Here is a 19,117-nt window from a genome sequence, read left to right as displayed (position 1 = left end):
GGCCAAAAACTTCCCCACGAGGGTTGTGACAAGCAGGGGCGGATGACATGAGGCTGACAACAAAAATGACGCCATTTTCATCACATAACTTCGAGAACGAGAACAGATTTCAAAACTTCGGCCCGATCATGCAGGACGAGACTTTTCTGAGTTTACTCTAAGACTCTCATGATGAAGATAACCACAGAACATCAGACTGAGAATCTGCTCTGCTTCAGTTCAGCATGGTTTTCAAAGAGTGTGCCATACATTCAGTAGTATTTTAACATTTTCTTTCATTAGTTAAACAGAATATTAGGAAAAAAAATGATCCTGGTTGGATGAAGCGTCATCAAATTATTATCAGCACAGCATTTAAATGTTGTTTATGTAGAGCCAGTGTCTGTGAGTGGTGGTATGTTAGTCTGTGGTCTAATCCTGGATGTTGAAGGCCTTCTTGAATTCTCTGTCAAATAAATGCTTCAGGTGTTCGCCCATGTTCAGGTATTGTGGGTTGTTCTGTAAAAGAGATTCAAGAGGTTGTTAGTTCACCAATAAGAAGAGGACGGTCTTTGAAGGAGCAATACACAATATGACTGATGAAGAAGAAAAATATACATCTGTATTTACCTCCTTCAGGATTTTTTGAGACTGATTATTATACAAATTATGCACATTAACATGATAGCTTATTAAATACGTTGAGCTTTGCCAACTTAAAACTAAACTTACATTAATAAGTTAGCAGTAATTTTTTTTTTGAAAACTTGTGAAATTAGATAACAGAATCTGAAGAAATCACAACTTTAACTTAGTATAAATGTGAATTTAATCTAAAACTTCAAATGGAATAGAATAGTGTGGTACGATGCAAGATTTCCCCTCTGCAGAAATAATTTTTTAATGTATTCAAAATGTCTTGGAAAAAGTCAGAGAACATTACTTTGATATTGAGCGGTTTTCTGTACGAAAGCGCTAAATGCCTCCAACGTTTTCTTACCCTGTTGTACGTGGCAGAGTTGGTGAAAATGAGCTGAACGTCAGACACAAACTCGCCAACAGTCTGGTATTCGTTCCTCTGAAGTCTGTCTGCGATCTTATCCAGCCACATCGGAGTCTTAATAACACTGCAGTAATTTTCCAGCTGTGGGAGTCAAGGACAAACTGCATCCACGATCATTTTAAGACGACAGAATTCATGTAATGTAGTGATATGATAAACAATACTGTGATTTCAACGGGAGCAGACATAGCTCCTGCACTTTGAATTATTTACGTTCCATTTAGCTGATGTAGAAGGACGTGAGAAGTCACTTACATACTGCCTTGGGTTGGTGGCAAATATCTGCTCCTCATCAGCGTTGCACAGATAGAGGAGGAGATACTGGCATTCCTGTCCAGGGGAGAACAGAGAGATGAGTTGCAGCAGGACGTCTGAGCGACAGGTTTTTATATGAACAGACTTTCGGACTGGAGCAGAGAAAAAGATGCTCACCAGCAGGTGTTGAGATATTTGACGGGACATGACGGCTTCAGTTCTCTGCTCGTCGGGGTAGCGGCACTCCTCAGTGAGCTTAAAGACGCAGAATGTGCAAAGCCACTGGTTGTCGTCCCTGAAAAAAAAAAAAATGTAACAAAACTAACTCTGAGGGGACAGAATCTGTTCTCCACTGGACTACAGGAATATTCATCTTCCTTCAAACTCAAAACGACGACAGCATAAATGTTGATATGTTGGGCAGATTTGAGTGGTAGCACGACAAAACTAAAGATAGTTACCGACTCAAAATTCTGCAATAATTCTAACTTCAGGTAGTTGTATAATTATTTTTACTGTTATAGATTTATAAAGAAGGCGTTTACAGTTACGCACATTGTAGCTATCTTACTAGCTACATATTGTTACTAACATAACAATATGGTTACACATATTTAAAAAAAAATTTTGTGGGCGTAAACATGAGGAAATGAAGTTTATTGTGGAAAAAAAAATCATGTTGTGTTCGAATCATTTGAAGGAGAGTGAATCATCATCAGCGCAGACAGAGTGTCTGCATGACGCAGCATGAGGTTAAGATTTTCTATTACGTCGCTGCTGCAAAATATTAGAAGAATTTACATAACTTTCTACCCATACTGTCGTAGCTGCATTTCCATTGATCATAAAATTAGCAAATTGAAATTACAAAAATAAATTCTCAGTGGAAACACAGCCGTTTTGAAAAAATTTGTCGGAAACGTTTTTTGCATGAGGATGATGTAATTTTTCGATGGCGTCAAAACTGGTATATTTCAGAAAAGTGCAATGAAGACGGTTTTCACAAACTTCTCTGAATGAAATATCATAGCAATAAAGAATTGAATTGAATTTAGTAGTCAGTTTTGAAATGCAAAAAAAAAAAATGTAGCTAATAACTGGGACAAAAACTCAGGTGGTAATGTACTAAACCAAAGACAAGGATCATCCTCTAACTGTAAATCAATGTAAAACACAGTTTCTCGTTCAGAAATGTATTCCTATCCTTTCTACAAGGGAATAAAAACAAAGTCTGGAACCACAAATGCTTTTTTTCTCCGTACTTATCCAGATGTGGAAAATATTACAATCAAACTTAATTCTCAAAACTGCTTAGGGCCTGCAGAAAACCTCACAATAAACCCAACAGACCAGACAAAATAAGTCTCGTTTCCAAAGACTTATTTTTTAAACAAAATTTGACTGTCAGACAAATTTAGTTCTTACTCCACTGTTGTGTCGTCTATATGAGGCAGATGGCAGTTCTGGTGAAATGATCTCGGACATTGATCACACTCCACCAAGTCCTCTTCCCCGTCACTTTTACAGATGCAACACTCGTCGTCATTTTTCTCATCGTCCTGTAAAGTCAGATTAATGTCATAATTTAATTCAATTTCATGATTTTACAGCTTTTTAAATGCAAAACTGAACAAGCAGCACATTTACCAGGTCTTCATCTTTTGGTTTGCACCGTTTGCATTTGCATAGCAATGAATGCAGTATCAAGACGTTTGCCTGGAAGAGAAAAGTAGACAACTTCTCAGTCTTTTGTTTTTACAATTTAGGGCCTCTGATTTAGAAACGGCACATTTTCCTGCGGTTATCACCCAAACTTACATTCAGACTCATCTTAGGACAGTTTCATGAAACATCATCACTCAAACTGCGGCAAACGTAACTTGATTCTGCTTTGTTCCCAGCTTCACAACACACACACCAATTTGAATAAGTATTCAAAGCTTCTAATCAGAATCACCAACATTTTTAGGATTTTAAAAGCAAGAACATGCACATTTATGTAGACAAAGTAAGAGAAAATTTTAAAATATTACAGGACATTGTGATTGTCAATAAATATACAGCTCTGGATATATCCAGAGCTGTATATATACACACAACACACACAAATTGCTGTGAAGCCACAGTTTGAGTGATGCTGTTTCATGAAACTGTTCTAAGATGAGTCTGAATGTAAGTTTGGGTGGCACCCTGAGGAAAATGTGTGGTTTCTAAATCATCATCTTTATTTCAATTTCAGTCAATAATTTTCATCCATATACTTCATCCAACACTTTGGATGAAGAGCCTGAGGTACATAGAGAGGCCACAGCATTGGAGTATCGCGTGTTGCTGCTTTGACTGTCAGAGACAAACTACAAATCGCCATCTATCTGGTTTTCTCTCTGGTTTTGAGATGAGTCAAGACTTCATGACCTCAGAAGTCGATGCGACTCCTCTGTAATCTTTAACTGTTGTCTTTTTAAGGACTGGGACATTGGCTGATGTCTTGAAGCAAACTGGAACATGACCGGTCATCAGTGGGGTGTTAAAACTGTGAAAAGTTTTAAGCCCCCCATTGGAGACAGACGATCAGCTGAAACAGAGTCTGGGTCTGCGGCCCAGTGGAGGTTCAGGCCTTTAAATGGTCTGTTTACATCCTGCTCTCTACTAGAGACATTTAAATGTATAAGAGAGTTGGGTGGTATGATGCTCGGTCCAGGTGTTGGTCAATGGCTGATGAGTGGAGGTGTGAGAAGGGGACAGGTCTGACCCATTGCCTTTCTAAACTGGTAGAACTGGTTCAGATTGTTGGCCTGGTTCATTAATGTGACGACAGGATTTACTCTTTTATTCAGACAAAGGAGGAATCCCTGGCAGAGAGCTGATTTTATTCTCTCACAATGGAGTAAATCAGCTCTTCTCATCTTTTAGCTAAACATGTATTGAGTCTGCGTGCATCTTTCTTTGTCCCCAACTCTATCCAGCCTCTTTCTCTGATAAGCTGTCTGAGTTTGGTTGGGTTTGTCCCTGTTGTGTCCTTATAAAAGTTAATGTAGGACGTCACAGAGTCGGGGCGCTAATCCAAAATGCAGCAGATCCGAAAACACCCCAACTCCCGACGCTCACTGGTCCAGATTCGGACGTCCGCACAACAGGTTTGAAAATGTTTAACCAAATGCACTTCAGATTAGAGTTTAGATTTGCAACCCGAAATCCGATATTTCAGTTATAACAATCTAATCTACGTCATCATGATGGGTTTCTGAGTCATGTCTACCTCTATGAGAGCGCTGAGGGGTTCCCCTTCGTACAAGATGTCCTTCCGCCAGGCGGCGTCTCTCTGGTTTAACGCTGTGTTCACAAACTCCTCCGGACTCATCCAGCTCAACTCGGTGCGAATACTTTTCCCACATTTCCCTAGCGGGTGGGGAATAAAAGATAACAGACATGTTTCATACGTCTGACAGCAGAATTGTTTTAGTTTAACACTTATTGTTTGTTGGCTGAGTCGTGGTCACCTGATGCGAATCGAAATTTGTATAAAGTCCCAGTTAAAGCTCCACACGTCACTTTGAACTTTGTCTTGCAATGATCCAGGTTCACCTGAGTCGACTCGCCTTGTTCTTCCGTTTCTTCTCCTTTGTGCAAATGATATTTATTACATCAGCACCTCCTCTGCTATTATGTTGTCTGTTAGTGTTGTGTAGAAACCGGCACCTGAGGTTTCCTCTGTTAAAGACTGTGCTTCCTCTTCGTCCTCACTGTCTTCTTCATCTGACAGTGAAAAATGAAGGTTTTCAGGTGAAAAAGCAGAAAATGGTAATTATGAATCTCGGTGGGTTCTGAAATAACGTACCTGTGTTTGAATGACTGGCAGCAAACAAGGATTTTCTGGCCTGGCAATTAAAGTCGTGGATGAGAGAGTCAAAAATAATTCGGATTTCTTTCTTTGTTGTTGTTGTTTTGCTCTTACCTGTTTGATTCTTCTTTTGTAGACCGCTGCCTTCAGGTGCCCGTCCTTTCAAAGGAACGACAGCATGTGAGTGAATGGATATAAGGGACCGCAAATAAATGCATAGTTCCAAAGAGGCGTTTTGGCAAACCTTAATAAGTTTTCCCAAAGGGGTGTCCTTGCATCGGATGCTCAATTTCCAGTTCTTGGCGCTCCCTTTCCCTGCGAGCTTCTCAAATTCAGACGGAGTGAACTGCTTTTTGTCCACCAGGATGCACTTTTCACCTGAAAACAGAACGACTCGATTCTTTCACGTAAATGACTCCTGGAGATCTAACAGGTGAACGAACGCAGTCTGACCTCTAGCCAGCTTGTCTCGTATGAGCGTCCCCTCCACCTCGCCACAGGTCACAGGCAGCTGGGTCTTATAGATTGGCCAGGTCCAAATCTCACCCGCCTCCCCTTTCCTTGGAGACGCTGAGGAAAAAAATTTAACAAACTGGGATTTTTCATCTTCAAACTGGAACTTTCACGGACTATAAAAAACATTCAACATGTAAAATCAGAGGAGCTATAGCCATAAAAATATGTAGGTAACGATGAATTACAAAAGCGATAGATCATTTACAGAGGGGTGAAAGCTCGCTGCCGGCAGGTGGACAAACAGCAGCGTTTGAGTTCCACTAAAAAAATCTGAATTACTGCTTACCGTCAGTCGGAATAATCAAATAGTTGGGAAAGACCCCCTGAGTTAACATTAAACATGGCTGCCACAAAAAGAAAGCTGCTTATTTGCACCGCTGACACTTTGTGACTTATTAAAAATTACTTTGCAGTCTGGAAAAGTCTGGAATTTGATTTCAGTATTTTCAAAGTCTTCATAAGTGTGGAAAAAGAAAATATGAGTAATGAAAAAAGTTGCAACTTCCAGAGAGGTGACTTACAGAAATGTATTTTCTTGACCTTTTTCTTCTGACTTGGAGTCTGTTTTGCCGACGAGCCCGACTGCTCATCGTCGCCTTCGCTGCTCCCGCTTCTGTGCTTCCTCTTCTTTTTGGCGCTCTTCGTTTCCTTCTCCTCGCCATCGGAAACCTTCGAGCTTCCCCTTTCGTCGCTCTCTTCGCTTTCCCTCCTTTCAGGTAGTTTTGGGTCAAAGTGGAAAGAGCCTTAAAGCAGAGAATTTACGAATAACTTGTGGAAACCAACAAACAATGAGAGGGAATGACTTTTTTCTTCCAACACAGGAGCTGAATAAATAAAAGCAAGTGATAACGATGTTCAATATAAGACATTTTTACCGTCCATGAGGCTATTGTGCAGCAGCTTCAGGGTGGGGTACTGGTTCATGATGACGTCTTTGAAGACACATCTCCAGAACAGCGGGATGTGCTCCGAGTTCTCTTTCTCAAGGCAGTCTAAGATTTCATAAACAGCTCTCCTAATTTTATCTTTACTTTTCATCCGGATCGTTATCTAGACACAGACCAAGAGACATCGAGAGAAATCAGTACTACATCGTCAGCAAAATGGCAAAAAAAATATGGTTGTCATTTGTCACTTCAGGTTTATAAAAAATATGGATTTGTTTAGCATTTTAAGGACCAAGTTATACTGGTTGTTATTAGAAGTTTCTCTGAAGAAACATCAGAGAAACAAGATGAATTAATTCAATTGAAAGATAGGAAAGTTGGTATGTGTGGTGATCTGTGTTTTCTGTGTATTTATTTTGACGTTTTTCTGTGTTCATTAGTCTGTTCCCCTGTGAGTCTCTGTCTTCCCTGTTTGTTCCCAGCTGTGTCTCGTTTCTTTGTTTCTGGTCGATCCTTGTCGTGTAATGTTCGTTGTGCTCCCAGTTGTTCTGTCCCGTGGATATTTATCATTAAGTAACCATCACTTCAACCTGGGTCTGCCTGTGTCCTCCCTCACCACCTCACATCATGACAGTATGACTTTGTAATTCAAGCGACATTTTAAAAATTACACACATGTATTGTCTATGTGACAGTAAGCAGATTTTAAATATAGTTTTTAGTAATGTTTGTTTATTTTTTACAAATTTGTAAGTATCCTGTCACTTTGTAAGTATCCATTTCGGTTGCCATGGGTTACGCCGGATGTCCTTCCCCAGTTTGTCCCGGGGAGGGAACGGGGTTCGAACCCGTAACCCTCCGAGCCGCGACCTACCTGCTCCGTCACCTGAGCCCGTAAACTACCAATAAACTTCACTTCAGTTGTGCAATAAAAATAAGCCGCAAGTTTACTAAAAGAAGCAACTATTTACATCCAAATTGACAACTAGAGGCTGGAGACCGAAGAGTAAGTGGACTGGTGGCATTCAGATTGTTCACTCGATCAGCTGTGACCCAGCTTATTTGGATAAAACGGCCCACGAAACAGAGTCCGTGTTTATTTCCCGCGCGCACACACACACGATCCGCTTTGGAGCGGTGGGCGTGTCCTGCCCCGCTCACACCACAACACACGACGCTTGAAAACTTTACCTTGTATTTGTCTTCCGGTATCAGGTTGTGGTCCCTGAGCTGGTTCAGGAAGATCAGCGGGTTTTCCATGCAGGACATTTCTGTTTTACGACAGTGGAAAAACGTGAGCAGCTCAGCGGGCTCCAGGAAATCCAGCGGGTCCATCACTGGTCAGCGTACAGGCCCTGCAAACAGAGTTTCTCTGTGGCTAAATGTAACAAAACAAAACAAAACACAAAAAAACTATCCACGCTTCCTGCTGTTCCGCAGCTTAAACAAGCACAGAAACAACTCAGGTACATGAAGAGAAGCACTTCTTCTTAAAAATATGCAAGAAGCGTCCGGAGCGGAAGCACTTCTAAAGTCTTCGTGGTGGAGCTTCCCACAAAAACCTCCGTTGTTCCTCCTCCGGTGACGTTTCGAAAATGAAAGTAGTTTCAGGTTTATCGCGAAATGTTGTCTTGACAACATTTGGTGAGATCAAATCAAAGTAAAAGATTTTGCGCCGTTGATGTAATTTAGTGGTTTTGGAGACGAAAGATTTCACCCGTAACAACAAAATAACCCGAGAGAGCGACATTAATTTGGAAAAAAAAAAATACTGAGAGAATTAATAAATTGTAATTTAATTAATAAAACGAGTGCCTTACTGTCTGGCTGAGAAAATGTGAAATGAGATTTTAAAGAAAACTATTCTGTTTTTCTTTTCTCTTGTAACAAATGAACAAGTAAGAATAAAACACAGGGTTTTAAATTAAGTATAAATGTCTGCTTGATTTCACGAAAAGTGCAGGAATAGAAAAACTTTTTCCTGCTTTCTGTGTGGGGGGAGTTGATGACATCACAAGAGGCACAAATGTCAACCTTTGATTTTCCACAGCGTGCCTTGAGTTTATCGTTTTAAAACAGAAAAATAGTTTTATTCTGCTACAATTGGCTTATTTGTGACCACTTGTTCTGAATTATTTTAGCCATTAACTGTGTGATTTTTCTTTGCTAACCAGTTAGCAAAAATCAGCTAATTTTCAGGAAAAAAAACAAAACAAGAGCGATGCATACAACATAACTATGACGCTTCATGTGATGTCACCAGATCGATGTAAACGTTGGAGTTTGTTTTCTTAAATATTAACAAAATAGCATAACAAACAGAAAAACTGGTTGTGATGTGCTAATTTATAGGTGTAAAAACAATTTCTCAAGTGGGCTAGCTTTATTTACTGAGGTATTAAAGGTCGTATAGACATTCAAATAATGTTTCAAACATCTTGTTGAACCTCTAGCATGACGGAAAAAGAACCAGTAATATTATGATTTACCTAATAAAGTTGCTGGTGAGTGTGCTCAGCTAAAAACACTTTTAAAGATTTTTGAGCATAACAGGATTGTCATTTGAGGACGGCAGTGAACAAATCAGCTTAAATGACGAATAATTGGAATTCTTGTTGATTTGTTAAATGAATGTTTTTAGTTCAGTCGTCGTTTCATTATTATCTCTTAATTATTCATGTAAATATTTAAAGTGGTAGGACTAATTGGGCCCATAAGGACGCTGTCGTCAGAGCATCAAAGGAAAAGGACCTCAGAGAGTTTCTCTGACAGTTTGAAACGCAACCTGCTAAATTACAAAACCGGGGACAAAATATGGGACGCACATGCTAAATATAGAAAATATATAATTTATTGTCACGGATTTTCCCCAAGCTGTTGATCGTCGTGTTCATCCAAATCGTTATAAACGACATCCTCGTTCCTGTCCTGGCAAGACTGAACGGCCGCCAAAACGGTTGCTAGGCGTCGATCCAAAGCAGACAGGTGTGGCTCGGAGAGGAGGGGGGCCACGGCTGTGAGCGGATCCTGGGCCAACGACTCCCGCATGACATCACTCAGACGAAAGTCAGGACGGGACAAGAGCCTCAGGCGGAGGAGGGTGGAGCGACGGATTCTACGGAAAAGGAGCAGAAGGTGGAGAAAAATCGACTCAAAGTTCTGAGATTTTCAGTAAGATGCAGCGTTGTGAAAAGTATTTGCTCCCTTACAGACTTCTGTTGTTTTCCCTGTTTTTTATCACACCGAGATCTTTCAGAACAAACTTTATCATCAAATTTAACTTGATTAAATACAAAGAGATGATTTCAATTAGTTTAATTTCGTTATGCTGTGTTTTACGCACACCTTCCAAAAAGTTCAGCTTCTTTCTCATTGGTTTACTTTTACCCTACTTCCTGCTGTCAGACGGGTTCTAGTGAAGTAACTGTTTTATTCTGGAGAAGAGGCAGTAACGTGTGGCTGAGCTAAGTGTAGCCAATCACAGATAACTCAAAGTTTTTGGTATGATTTTGAATAATATAGCTGTTACAAAAAAAGAAGAAACCTCTGATTAATATTCTCCAAATACATTTCACAGCACTGCAGATTTTGTTCTTCAATTTTCCCTTTTTTAAAATTTTTTTTATTGGATTTACCTGCAACACTGCACCAAAGGAGCTAAAATAGACGGCTCGTCCTGAGAATGTCGCCCAAATCTAGATAATTATTAAAAACTGCTTTTAGAGGCAACACAGATGCATCAATTAATAACAAATAAAATGAACCATTAAAAAACAATGGTGTTCATTTTAAATCATCTTACGCCCGACCGTTGTCCAGGTGAAGGAGGAAAGTCTCGTTGCCAAATTCCTCAAACGTCTCGTAGTGATGTCGGTCCATGTTGCCTAGCAAAGAAAATAACCAGTAATAATGCTTTATTTTTCTCACTGAGTTCTGTTGATAGTTTTTCCATGTTTGGTGTTGAAAACATGAACGGACTCATGAGGAAGTCCAGCACAGCCATGTCGATGAGATCCACCAGTCTGGTGCCGCGGTTGTACGGAGGCGTCTCCTTCACGGTGTCACAGTAAGCAGCGTCCTTTTCCCAGCTGGGGACAAAAAGTAAACGGCAATTTACACATTTGTATAATTTACAAAAGAGCATAAATACTGACTTTGCTGCCATGTTCGTAGTATTATTCTGTACAAATAAAATTACAGATTTTAACATCGTGTGTATTCTCAGAACCAAGGCCACAATACATGGGTTGTGCTTTGCCCCTGCGCCACCACAGCACCTCCAGCTATTGGTTTTAATAGTAGAAAACTGTCATCATAAACCTTTTATAAGAACCACCATCCTGCGGCGTATAGATGTATCTCTGCTCCAACACACCTGAGTCAAATGGACAACTTGCTAAAAGGCATTTTTAAAACTTAATAGCATGATGATGTCATTTTCAGATATTTGGATCAGGATTGGCTGCATGCTAAAGTTGCAGGATAGGACTGGACACAAATGCATAAAAAATACTAGTCCTTGCAGTTTTCTCTCTCACCACTGGAGGTCAGTGCAAACTCATGGTACTTTAGACGATGAGACAGGATGGCAACGGTAATGTTTCTGCCATGCTGCTTTTTCAATGAGTATGTGCATGCAAAAAAAATACAACAACTTTAAAAGAGTTAAGGGGTGTAAGAGAATTTGCAATAAAGCTTCTAAAGTAAAGCAAGAAGTGAGGTGTGTCAGCAGCAGGGTCTGATTGATATTCCTTACAAAAATATTCATCCACCTTGAACTTTTGCACATTTTGTCGTGTTCAAACCACAAGCCTCAATGTGTTTTATTCGGAGTTTAGCTTGCAATAGTGCAAAACGGTGAAATAGAAGCACATGTATGTGATTCATAGCTGGAATTACAGTCCAACTTCGTTCTAAAATGTGTTGACTCAGGAAAGCTAAAAACAAATGGACTCCATTCATTTATGATTTTTGTTGGGAGACGTTTCGAAAGCCACCGACTTCCTAGTTAGGCGCTCCTTTGGGTCAAAATTTGACAAGATATGGAAGAGTTGAAGAGCAGCAAATACTTCTGCAAGCAAATGCTATTCTTCGCTAAATAAGAGGCTACCTACTGTGCCAGCTTTGTGCGGCTGTAGGACCGTCTCCACGGTGACCTCCAGGATCTGCGGGGAGCCAGGCTGAGGTCGGGCAGCATGGTAGCGAGGGACACCTCCAGCGCGTGAGGCCGGCCACATACCGGGTGCTCCACTGAGCAGTAGTACTCGCACTTACCGTAGAAACACACGTTTCCGGCTGAAACGAGAGGAAAGACGCAGCGATGGCAGGAAAAAGCAGACTGGGATTCCATGAAAGAGCAGCACGTATTAGATGTCTGCGCTCCGGCAGATCCGGAGGTGTGCGCGTGTGTTGCCTCACATACCTGGGGAGGTGAAGAAGGTCCTGGAGAGCCTCTCGTCAGTGGTGACCTCTCTGATCTGTGTGGTGACGTTGATAAGTCGACCGACCACCGGGGGGATTCTGTTAAAGCCCAGCACTCTGAGACGTTGAAGGGAAAATGTTACATAGCATGAAACAAATCCCTTACAAACAGAAATAGTGTATGTATTTTCGTAAGCAGAGTTATATATAACAGTAAAACAGCTAAAGTCTGTGGCATTGAGCCATCACTCATCACCTTGGCGGGTTTGTTGACAGGCTGCATAACCTACTTTCTTCCAATCATTTCATCGGCTTCTGCTTAGATCTGATCGCAGGTCTGTTAGCTTTCAGATGTCTGTTCTTATTGTGAAAATAAATCTCGTTCCTGCTCATTCAGCTTATCGTCTTCAAGTAATGTTACTCATTTTCCAAAAGAGGCTAACCAGTCAGCCTGACATAAAGCATCGTTTGTCACACTCACTGTTGAAAACTACTTTCTGACTCGTACGGCCCAACAATCACTGCTTTACTTATGCTATGCTGCATGTTCTTCAGCCTTTTCCATTTTGAAACCGACCACTGTGACATGTCATTTTTATCATTTATTGTGTATTACTAATTAAAAGCTCCTAAATGTGTACACAAATTCAAAGAGTGCTTCAGTTGCATATGCATGAAAGGAAATTTTAGAGCTGACGATGATTGGATTGAGAGTAAATAGCAAACAATTATTTCCTAGCATAGATTTTAATCATATATATAGAACAGCAAAGGCACACTCGTTTTCATTCAGTGGCAATAAATGCAGTGAGGGCTCCAACTAAAACTTTTCGTACACTGATCATTCGTACCTGTCGAGATGGAAGGCAGCGATCTCTGCGTTGTGTCGCTCAAAGTCGGAGAAATAAAACAGGTTTTCATCCGTCTCAGCGTCCCTGGATTGTCTGTGGGCAACGAAAACACACACACACACACAACTGTATGTTGCTTTTTTCTTTAATAAAATATGAACCACCTGTGGCTGTGTGAGCCTCAGAGGTTTCAGTCAGAACATCGTGTCTTACCTCATGGGTTTGAGCAGAGCCTGGCCGTAGTTTGGGAACGATACGAGCAGCTTCAGCTGGGTGCCTCCTTTCTTTTGAACTTAAAAACAAACATCAAACGGTTACAGTGGCGTATAAATTATAAAATACAGAGGGTGTCGTCTTTCATCCCTGCTTTCGTGCCACAGTAAGGTACATGCTACGCACATTAAAGACGAGATTAGTGTTGTTGAGGGAAGAACAGCCTGGGTTGTAGCTGAGAGGCGCAATGTGTCTGTTTCTCCACATGGTGGCATATTACATAACTGAGCTGCTGCTCAGCGTCTATTTTCACACTGCAGACAGATTTGGATAAACTGATGAAACTGATACAATGACTTAATTCACACAGTAGGATTTAATAGTGCATGTTATTAATGTGGAGCCTTTAAAATATGGCTGCACTGAAGCAGTTTTTTCTCTGCAGGGATTTAAAAATCATTTTCATAATTTTTTTTTTTTTTTCACCCAAATCAGCTTCCTTCAAGCTTCGGAAAATGCACTCATCAGTGTAAATACAATTCAGACGTGTCACTTTTTTGTCATCAAGTTACTAACCGGATGCTCAGGTTTCAGAATAAATTGAGTTTTTATGAACTGTAAGTTTGGTTTCGTCAGGTTGCACAAACAAAATCTCATTTAAATGTATTTAAATAGATACTTTGGTGATTGAGAAGTTAAACATGGAAAACCGGATTGTCACGCTGAAGGGAGAAAAAAAAGCCTGTCGCAGAGATTTGAGCTTAATCTGCACTGGAAAATCAATAACAACATTACATCTCAGTACATTATTTATTCTGCAGCGTGCTGACGCCAGTGCAGACTCCAAATGAGAAACTATGGATGTCTTCATCGAATAAGTTTGTCAAATAAGAAGTGAACTCAGTTCAATGACTGAAGTGAAAAACTGATACTCAGACATTATATGGTTTCGTTAAACACAGAGTGATGTCGTTCAAGCAGTCGTTTCTGCTGATTTTATGATTAAAATTTAAAATTCAGATTCTTAAGATTTTGATATGGCATAAGACTGAAACAGAATAAAAAAAATACAGAAATGAACAACACTGCTGACTTGACAGTTATTCAGTGGCACCAGCCACAGGAAGGCAAAGCCACAAAACGTTATTGCTAAGGAAACCGGTTGCTGTAACCAAGCATATCGATGGAAAGTTAAGTGGAAGAAAAAGCCCGTTCAAGTGTTCTGGAATCAGAGCTTCAGTCAGACACTAACAAGGAAATGTGTTACAATTGTCCCATTACTTGATTTAAGCCATTCCTGAATGAGCAACATCAGAAGCTTCTTATCACAGCTAAAAGAAAGTACCTCACCAGCTGCGTCTCCACATACCATACAATTGTGCGAATTGGAACTGTAAAAATAAATTTGTTGGATTTTAAAAATTCATGTTTTTTGCTGAAATGTTTTTGTGCTAGGACAAGGTGGTTTTTCGAACGTATCGATATTTTGTCAAGTATTTCTAGTTTCACAAAATTAGAAATACTTGTTTTTTTCGCGTCACACAAGTCGTCATCAATAACCCCATATGTTTACTACTGGCGGAAAAGACGAAGAAGACGACAGGAAGGGGGAAGAGGAGGATGACGCATCCGCACTTTTTTTTTTTTACAATAGATGCCGTGAACAATTCACATGGGATTTCAAATGCGTCTCTTATTTAATGGAAACATTGCAGATGCGAAATTGTGTGTTTTTTTAATATATTATCAGAATGTTGACAAAGTTTTGTACACATTTGTAATGGAAACGCAGCTACTGTTCCTCAGTGGTACAAAGTTTTCTATATTTAAAATCATTTTTGGGGCGTTTTTGTGATCTTTTCTAGCAGAAACACGCAAACTAAATATATCATTTGTGTATTGAACTTTCATTAGCTTACTCCGATGAGAGCTACATGTTCTGTCTGCACCAATCAGAGCTAAACGTTGACTTCTAAGCTTGTATCCTGTATGCAGAAAGCATTTGTGAAAGATTCTGTTACTGTGTGTGCTTTCAGTGGTGTTGAATAAGTAAAATATAAGTTTTGTAACCGCACGACAACAAACAAATAAAGAAGTTATGATGATGAAGCGATGTTTTTCTCTGCACCGTTTGCTTGTTTGGATTTAATAATACATTACGGTCTCTGTCGGAGGCTGCAGTCGGCTCTTCACTGACCTCCAGGAACTCAATTACCGCCCGACTCGCCTCCTCGCTGTTTGCTTTTTAACCCTCTTCTTATCTGAGACCCTCCTGGGCTTGTTCTGGTACGTCCCACTGCGCAGGCAAGCGTTGCCATTTGATTTTCCTCTATCTTCTGCGTTTTTATGTGTGAATGTGTGGATATGTTCCTTAAAAGAATTTATAAAGTGTTGACTTATTCAGGGAATACTCGTTTCTGCCTCCAGGATAGCCCGCTTGTGTTATCAGACTAAAACCTGAAGCGACAACAACATTTTATCCTCGTGTGCCACTTCCGCTCTCTCACCTGTCGCCATATTTACTCACCGGCCCCCAGGATGCGCTGCGTCGCCAAGTAATGAGTCAGCTGGGCCAGGTTGAGGTCTTTCCTGTCGTACAGCTCCCAGCGAGAGATGCCCAGGTGGAACCTCAGCCAGGGAGGGTGGGTCTCCTCATCTCTGGTCCAGGTGACTTTATCATAGCCTTCCTCTTCACTGGCACTTTGCCTGCAGAGCGAGACTTGTTCCAGTGTACGTACAGTGGCATAAAGCAGAGCTGGCCAATAAAAAAACAGCGGAAGGAATTTCATAAAAGGTATGGCTACATTAACACCTAACGTGAATGTTTGTCAAATGGCTTGTCTTTTTAAATGTCTCTAATAGTTTTAATTGTTGGTAAAAACACGTTTAGGGAACACAATAGCTGTAGTTCTTTATCTGTCACCAGCCTGGGTAATACTAATGAGTCACGCTGCATTTTCTCTCATTGCACCTACAAACGTTAGTGTGGGCTTGTGCCATATCAACACAGTGAATGATATAACTGTAAAGTTCAAGGACAATGAAGTTTGGTTTTCAACATTTTTGAGGTTGAGGTTGTTTTGCAAATAAAAAAAAAACACTTTGCTAGCTAGTTTACTTCCTAGTGTATCTGGGTTTCATTTAGACAGTGAAAATGAAGACTTCTTGAAGAAGCTTGACCTTCTAGGCTGCTGATTTCAGGTTTGTGTTTTTCTGATTAATCTCCCCTACCAGTCGCTGTCGCTAGTGACGGAGTCTCGATTCGATTTTTCTTCCTGTTCAGTTTCCTCTGCCTCTGCATCTGTTTTCAGCCTCAGCAGCCAATCGTCTTCCTGCAGTTTCGGGCGTGGCAGGTTGTATAAAGGATGTCTGAACAGCTCCTCCAGCTTGGAGCGACTGCTCTCCTTTTTGCTCACTTTTCCAACTCCGATTAGTTTCTTCGCCTTCTCCAGATCCTCGCTGAACGAGTCGTTCCCTGCGTGGTCAATCGTGCCACCGACGCTGGGCTTGTGACCATCGCCGTGTTGGCGGCTGTTGGCTTGTTTATTTGAGGCAGCAGAAGAAGAGGAGGAGGAGGCGTGCGAGACTGGATCTATCCTTGGAACGGAGGATGAGGAGGAAGTGGGAAGGACACAGGCGGACTGGAGGACGGAGAGGCAAAACAAGGCCAGAAGAAGGTGGAGAGTTAAGGACACACACGCCAGGCCCAGGTAGATGGAGCGAGTCGAATGTCTCAGGTTTAGATGCACCATGCTGAGAGCAAGGAAGAGGAAAAAAAGACCAGGAAGTCCGCATGAGAAGCCAGTAAAAGTGTTAAGTATCTAATTTAAGATTAAACCAATTTGATTTATACCAAAGTTTAACTGTTGGAAGTACAATTTTGTAAAAAAAAAAAACAAAAAAAAACAACAGATTTGTTCTGTTTCTACTTATTTGTTGCATTTAAATAGTTCAGGTAATCGAAAAAAATGTGTATGGGTAAATACAAAGATGTAGTTCCTGAATGACGGCTTCATTTAGTAAGAAATAAAAAGCTATCAGAGCCGCCCCAATTCTACGTAAAAAATTATAACTTCCTCATTTTTCTGAAATAAAATCTTTCAAGCCACGCCCAGGAATTGGCTGCTGCCAACAAAATCAGCTGACTTCAACCCACTGGACCAGATAAAACAGGCTAAAAGATTTCAAAAAGCGACGCATCATTCAACGATCTGAAGGAACTGAAGAGCAGATGAGATGTTTGTGATTTCAGGCAAACACAGAGACGATTAGATTTGCTTAGAGGCCCTCAATGGCTAAGCTAACTGCTGCTAGCAAAACAAGCATCTCTGAATTTTGTACTTTGAAACACTTTAGCGATATGTATGAAGGCGGCCATGTTGGATTTTGAGGTTGGGGTTGGTGAGAAACTTCAGATTCCAGAACTTGGAAGTTTGACATTGAGGGACCCTTTCTGCTAATCCCTCTTAAGACGTTGACATTTATCTTTCTGAGTAGAAACTTGTGTAATTATTTAACTATGTTCTATAATTATTTAAATCACACAACATAGAAAAACTTAAAATGTTAGGCTTTTGATTAAAAGGATTTATTTTGTGCTATTTGGTAAATTTAAGGTAGCGCTTATTAAAAAAAAAAGTTTGCTAGCTTCCAAACAGCAGCTCAAAGTTTTAGTGTCAGGTCTGCAGTGATTACTCAACACAATAAAGTGGATTATTGTAACATTTTTGTCCTTCCGGTCGATTCCTTTCGTCTCCCTTGTCCTCCTGCAATATGTTCTCCGAGGACGGATCTAAAACCCAGCAGACAAGGCGCGGCGACCTTTTTTTTTTCCTGAATCCACACTTTCATCCATATTCATATAAGTCATAAAGAAAAGGTCATTTACATCCAATCAAAGAGAGAAAAGTTCACAAAGAAAATCAATGCATTATTGAACAAGCCTTCAGAATCTCCTGTGAGAAGCCGCAGAGACGAATAATTAAAAAAAAAAGGAGGAATAACTTACATTTCTTTCCCTTCAAGTCCACCTCTCTCCTCTTCATTCCCCCGGTGTGACAGAGCTACACTTTGATCCGCGCCACACCAGGAAGGCCGATTGTTTGTTTGTCATCGTGTGGTCACTGCAGAGCAAACAGCAGAGAGGAGAACGGCGGGTCGCGGTGACTTGTGTCGGCGTGACCCTCGGTTAGGTGGAAAGAAAGCACACACAAAAAAAACCCCGGCGCCAAACGCTGATGATACACCGCTCCGATCAATGCAGGTCAGCTAATATGAACAGGAAGAGGTTGAGGCTGTATCATGATATCAATCTGTAATAGCCAACGCTCTCATTTTCTCAAATCATCACGTTTTGAGACAAAATACATGAGTCTTATATTAAATAATGTGCTATCAAGCCTCTTTGGTGGGTATTAAATTGGTTTAAATGGCATATTTTGAGCTAGAAAACATAAAAATTCAAATTAAAAAGCATCAGAAAATTAAATCCTGCTTTATTTTTTTCCCTCTTCATCTCTTTCTAAAGGTCATGGTAATCTTTTTTCCGCTCAGTGTTGTGATAGGAAACATGTTGAACCATGATGAATGTGGTAAACTCCTCCACTTTTTAAGGAGGAAAACACAACACTGAAGTTAGCATCTGATTTGATGACTGCATCTCAACGAAATAATGAGATTTATCCCATTATCGAGTCAGAAGATAAAATCATACACCATCTTCAATTTGTAAGGACAACTGATCATGACTGTTAACTGCTTGAACGCTACATAAAATAAATTAAAATTAAAAGGGGCAGTGTTGTGGAAAATACATTTTTCTTTAGTTTTACATAATTTTATAATGATGTTTTATCATCAGAAACATACCTGGAGTGTTGCCTTGATTCTACTCAGCTCCTCCAGACTAGCCAGCAGCAATTAGCAAACACCTGAAACTATTGCATCAGCTGCTAAAAACGTTTTTAAAGGGTTAATAGAGGAGCCATGTTCTGATGACTTCCTGAAGGCGGAGTTTCAGAAAGAGCAGCAGCTTCTTAAAGAGGCAGAGTCCCAATTTCAAGGCATTAAATTATAAAGTAAAATTCCTTTT

The 19,117-nt window shown here is 40.4% G+C and overlaps 2 protein-coding genes across 5 annotated transcripts; both read right to left on the bottom strand.

Moving 5' to 3' along the window:
- Nucleotides 1-28: 28 nt before the first annotated feature.
- On the bottom strand, nt 29-9,270 carry LOC106960265 (nuclear body protein SP140-like). 3 transcript variants are annotated; one of them, XM_015053267.1, is made up of 16 exons: nt 7,733-9,270; nt 6,530-6,704; nt 6,176-6,397; nt 5,592-5,708; nt 5,383-5,516; nt 5,253-5,297; nt 5,136-5,175; nt 4,997-5,053; nt 4,798-4,917; nt 4,557-4,696; nt 2,945-3,013; nt 2,722-2,856; nt 1,475-1,588; nt 1,298-1,372; nt 980-1,123; nt 29-498 (listed from the first exon to the last, which is right to left on the bottom strand). In XM_015053267.1, exons 1-16 carry the CDS (start codon nt 7,874-7,876, stop codon nt 412-414), a joined length of 1,818 nt encoding a protein of 605 aa, XP_014908753.1. In that variant the 5' UTR covers nt 7,877-9,270; the 3' UTR covers nt 29-411. The 3 variants fall into 3 exon arrangements, with proteins under 3 accessions (XP_014908753.1, XP_014908751.1, XP_014908752.1); XM_015053265.1 differs by having other exon boundaries at nt 1,475-1,592; nt 2,723-2,856; XM_015053266.1 differs by having other exon boundaries at nt 29-495; nt 1,475-1,592; nt 2,723-2,856.
- A 106-nt stretch (nt 9,271-9,376) lies between these two features.
- LOC106960266 (extracellular serine/threonine protein kinase FAM20C-like) lies at nt 9,377-18,821 on the bottom strand. Of its 2 annotated transcripts, none has more exons than XM_015053268.1 (11): nt 18,035-18,818; nt 16,258-16,779; nt 15,554-15,732; nt 13,027-13,105; nt 12,814-12,906; nt 11,964-12,079; nt 11,656-11,836; nt 10,520-10,629; nt 10,344-10,425; nt 10,177-10,236; nt 9,377-9,656 (listed from the first exon to the last, which is right to left on the bottom strand). In XM_015053268.1, the coding sequence occupies exons 2-11, from the start codon at nt 16,776-16,778 to the stop codon at nt 9,398-9,400; spliced, it is 1,680 nt and encodes a 559-aa protein (XP_014908754.1). In that variant the 5' UTR covers nt 16,779; nt 18,035-18,818; the 3' UTR covers nt 9,377-9,397. The 2 variants fall into 2 exon arrangements, with proteins under 2 accessions (XP_014908754.1, XP_014908755.1); XM_015053269.1 differs by having other exon boundaries at nt 9,568-9,656; nt 10,351-10,425; nt 18,035-18,821.
- Nucleotides 18,822-19,117: the final 296 nt, after the last annotated feature.

The sequence above is a fragment of the Poecilia latipinna genome, unplaced genomic scaffold (assembly GCF_001443285.1).
Source record: "Poecilia latipinna isolate Pla-1442-1.1 unplaced genomic scaffold, P_latipinna-1.0 Scaffold1172, whole genome shotgun sequence".
Classification (NCBI taxonomy): domain Eukaryota; kingdom Metazoa; phylum Chordata; class Actinopteri; order Cyprinodontiformes; family Poeciliidae; genus Poecilia; species Poecilia latipinna.
Note: the sequence above shows the minus strand (reverse complement) of the source record. Positions and strands in the feature narration are given on the sequence as shown.

What these genes read in the sequence shown, in the direction of transcription:
- LOC106960265 (XM_015053265.1), bottom strand. Translation starts at nt 7,876, where the DNA reads ATGGACCCGCTGGATTTCCTGGAGCCCGCTGAGCTGCTCACGTTTTTC. An exon ending in CTTTGGGAAAACTTATTAAG is followed by an intron (nt 5,298 to 5,382) that starts GTTTGCCAAAAC and finishes TTCCTTTGAAAG; the next exon opens with GACGGGCACCTGAAGGCAGC. An exon ending in ACAAAAGAAGAATCAAACAG is followed by an intron (nt 5,176 to 5,252) that starts GTAAGAGCAAAA and finishes TTTAATTGCCAG; the next exon opens with GCCAGAAAATCCTTGTTTGC.
- LOC106960266 (XM_015053268.1), bottom strand. Translation starts at nt 16,778, where the DNA reads ATGGTGCATCTAAACCTGAGACATTCGACTCGCTCCATCTACCTGGGC. An exon ending in GCAGCGCATCCTGGGGGCCG is followed by an intron (nt 13,106 to 15,553) that starts GTGAGTAAATAT and finishes TTTGTTTTTAAG; the next exon opens with TTCAAAAGAAAGGAGGCACC. An exon ending in CACCTGGACAACGGTCGGGC is followed by an intron (nt 10,237 to 10,343) that starts GTAAGATGATTT and finishes ATAATTATCTAG; the next exon opens with ATTTGGGCGACATTCTCAGG.